At 36.4% G+C, this 3,937-nt stretch overlaps 1 protein-coding gene across 1 annotated transcript; it reads right to left on the bottom strand.

Annotated features, from left to right (window-relative positions):
• Nucleotides 1-2,227: 2,227 nt before the first annotated feature.
• CBG02056 lies at nucleotides 2,228-2,482 on the bottom strand (the record flags this gene model as incomplete). The annotated part of the gene is made up of 1 exon (XM_002643788.1): nucleotides 2,228-2,482. The coding sequence occupies one exon, from the start codon at nucleotides 2,480-2,482 to the stop codon at nucleotides 2,228-2,230; it is 255 nt and encodes an 84-aa protein (XP_002643834.1).
• Nucleotides 2,483-3,937: the final 1,455 nt, after the last annotated feature.

The following is a 3,937-nucleotide window of genomic DNA, read 5'->3' as shown; positions in this document are numbered from 1 at the left end:
AAAGCGGAGTTGAAAAAAAATTGGATTTGAATCCCCGCGCAGTGAGAAACCTAGGCCACGGCATCATAGCGCCTTTCTGACATGGAAATTTTTCCGGATTTTTTCGGTTTTCATGTCCGGCAGGTAAAAAACTTTAAAAACCACTGTCGGCCACTTGAAAAAAACGGCTATCAGGCTCCGTGGTCTAGGTTTTTCACTGCGCGGGAATTCAAATCCTCGTCCCTCTTAGCAACTTGTTTTTGAAAATTTTTCTTTTTTAACGGCATTTTTTGAGGATTTCGGATTTTTTTCGAATTTTTTTGCTTTAATATTGGGAAAATAGACAACTTTTTGATCATTTTAATGCAATAAAAATTTTTGGTCGGAGTCCTCCTTTAATTGTTTGAGTCTGATTTATCTTGGTTCCTGTCAAAAATATGAAAAGTGGTCAATTGATCAATTGTTTACATCAATATAAAATACTTTTTACAGATGAAACATTTTTGATATCCTGCATATGAGACGAAAAATTAGTTCATACGTGAGAGTGTGAGGAACCATTCTATCACTGTCTTTGCGGTACTAACATTTCGGATTTTGCTCTGTTCAAGTTTTCAACTTTCGCATCGCAAGCGCGAAAATTGTGCAAAACTTCAAGGGCGAATGCCCGCGCTCGCCCATCCCTGTTATAGAATGAAGACAAATTTTTCTTTGGTTTTTTTCTAGGTTTGGTTCAAAAGTGACATAAAAAAACTTTCTATCCTGAATCCTTTCAAAATTGTAAACTCTGTTTCTGGATGCTCTAGAATTTTCGGCTAAAAATGAACGAAAGTTAGTTCTAAAATAGAAAAGTGTTTTTTACAAGTGAATAAAAAAAATACTTTTACAAGATTGATGTTTGATAGAAAAGTATTGAAAAAGTATTGATGGAAAAAGGGAAAGGTTTTTGCATGTGTTTGTACGTTTTAACCGCAATTTTGAAAAAGAACTATGCTATTAGCAATTCGATGTAAATCGCAAAGTTTTCAATAGAGAGGTTGATTTCTAAAAACGGCGTCAAGATATTTAGGCGTCAGTAACTCAAGAAAGACAACCTGAAATCCAACTGCAAGTTAAAAAATAATTTGAGCATTGTTCAGCAAACTACTAAAAATGTCTCTATTATAAGCTATTTCTTCTATTAAGCTAGTTCTTAAGAACTTGCGAATTCCATATTCAAAACCCTCAATCAAAATGACAAACCTGTCTCTTCTTTTCCACATATAACTGTAGTAGAGTAATGTGAATGTATTGGGATTTCGATACGCTTTCTTGTAATCCGACGGCATGATTTCTCTGGATTCACAGTGTAGTAAAAGGTTAGGGTGACCACAAGAAATGGGGTGGTGGTAGACCCAAAACGTGAAATCGCGAATTGGAAGGACCGAGGCGAAGAGCAAGTGTCAAAAACAATCATCCAATTGTATAATTTGACGCGATTTGCCGTGTTTTCAGAAGAGGGCGAAAAGGAAAAGAAACATGGATAGATGGGACCTCTTACGTCTTTTCTCTATCTACGACTAATGCACTCCAGTAAGACGACTACAGTGGTAAATGAGAGAGGGTTTTTTCGGAACAGGAGAACAAGAGAGCAATATGCTATAGCTACACAATAATAATCGTCTTCTTGGGTTTACGTGTGTTCACAACCGCAATCATATATTCATGCCGTCGTCTTTTGAAAACGATGCTATAGATCTTAATGGTATGTATCACTAATAAGCGGTTTGGTTTTGAGGTTGCCACGCACACGCGATAATAAAAAAAGGTGGGTACACGCTACAATAGACTTCTGGATTTCAGAATACAACAGTATTAAGGAAATGGGTAGGACAGAAAAACAGGTCATTTCATATTGGAGTCATGAAACTGGCCGATAATTTGAGTGGACTGTCTCCATTTACGTTGTCATTTCCCAAAGTTAGTAGGTAATGCTAATACATTGCGTTTATCATGGATGGGCAAAATTTGAAAAATTTGAACACACTATTTTTAAGAATTCCTTTATTTTTGTTTCATAGCTTGAAGTTATTTGGTTTTGGGATTATCGTATTTTCAATATTTAAAAATATTTAAAAAATTTCAGATTGAATGATTCACATCACCCCTGTTAATCATTTGAAAATATTGAACAAGAGGACATGCAACAGAATTAATTACGTATTTCATATTTCACAATTTTCACAAATTTCAGAATTTAAAAATCAACTCACCTTGGTAATGCGGGCCATACTGCCATCTGCACCGCCTCTTTGATCATTTCACCCGGCCGGGGTGTTCGAACTTCAAACAGTCGATCATTGATGGAAATTTTTCGCGGCTGTATCGGGGATGGTATGATTTCTGATGCGGCAATCGGAATCATCCATGGTTGTAAACGATCAAGTGATGGTAGAAGCCAAGTGACCGAGCCATTCGGCTGTGATGAGGCGCCAGCAGCGGCACCATCACCGTCGTGTCCCATACAGGAGTCAAAATGCTCCCGAGTGACCAACTCAAGGCCGTGTCATCAAAAAGATTGGCATGATTTTTGCGGGGAGTTTAGAGTAAAGGGGTCTGAATTTATATTGATGGGAGAGGAGAGAAGGAAAGGAGAAAATGAAGGAGGGATGAGAAAGTTACTGGAAGAAAATGTGAGTGGAATAAAAATGAGAAGTACCAGAGGCAAAAATGATTACATCCGATACCACAAGACATCTGGTCATTTGCTGGTGGGGAGGGGAAAAAATTATCAAGATGCTTTGAGAAGACAAGAACCTTGCGTCTTTCTTTATTATATGACCCTGAGTCCTTACGACAAAGCTAATGAACTTATACCAAATAAAAAAAGGAGACCTCTATTCATAGTAGAACTAAAAAATTTTCGACAGAGAGAAAAAAATGTCGAATTCAATGCATTCGCTTTTGTCCTTCGAAGTTTTAGTTCATGCTCAAGAAGGCGTGAACTTCTATTTGCTCTGAGAGCATCAAATAAGTTTAAAATGCATACATTTTTTATATTGAACATTCACACACCATGAAAATTGTTCCTCCGTTTGAAACACGAGCAAAAATTGGAGTTTATATATTCCAAAATGCACTAGCTGCGTTTTTTCTAGCTACACTGTGTGAGAAAATACGTTTTAAAAACAAAAAAAAAACTGAATGGAAGGACAATGGACTCCACGCAACACAACTAATTGGTTATGGACCCCTCTTTCCCCCACACGTTTTCTTGGAAGGCACAATAACCCGCTTGTTTCTTTTTTATCCACTCCACAAACGGGTCTTTGAAGAACAAAAAAACCCGGACTAAAAACCAAAGGGAACTACTATAGTTCAAAAAGCGATGCTAAATGTTTTTGTTATACTTTTTTGGGAGAGAAAAGAAGCAAAAAAATAAGAAAAGGAAAAAGAAATGTCTCAAAAAACCATCTGACAAAACGACGGAAGTTAAAGACAAACCTTTAGGACATTCTGCTTCGCTAACGCGACGGAAAACAAGACAAATTTTTTTGGGATATCTAGAACTACCATTAAAAATATTGCATAGTGAAGAAAAAGGAAAAGTAGTATTCTGATTCATCTTGCTCTTAGTTTTCGTTTCAAAGATTTTTTTTTCGAAAGGGCCAGGAACAATTCAATTCTTCAAAAATGCATGTTTTCCCGAGAAGGCAGAAAAAAAGTGTCTCCATGTTGTATGAGCTGCTCCAGAAAATGGAGAATAAGACGGCACAAAACAAAAACAATACTTGAATCGAGGAAAAAAAACGACTTCTGAGTTCTGATGAAAAAAGTTTGAAATGGATTAAATTGTAAATGGATGCTAAGGTTTTCGAATTTCAATTTCAGATTGTTTTCAGGAAATGGGACAATGGGAAACTAGAAAATTCGGAATATTTTTATTCGGAATCATTTTTTGGAATTTTCTGCGATTTTT

This window comes from Caenorhabditis briggsae (assembly GCF_000004555.2).
Source record: "Caenorhabditis briggsae complete genome, chrX, whole genome shotgun sequence".
NCBI classification, from domain to species: domain Eukaryota; kingdom Metazoa; phylum Nematoda; class Chromadorea; order Rhabditida; family Rhabditidae; genus Caenorhabditis; species Caenorhabditis briggsae.
This window is presented reverse-complemented; position numbering and strand designations above follow the sequence as displayed.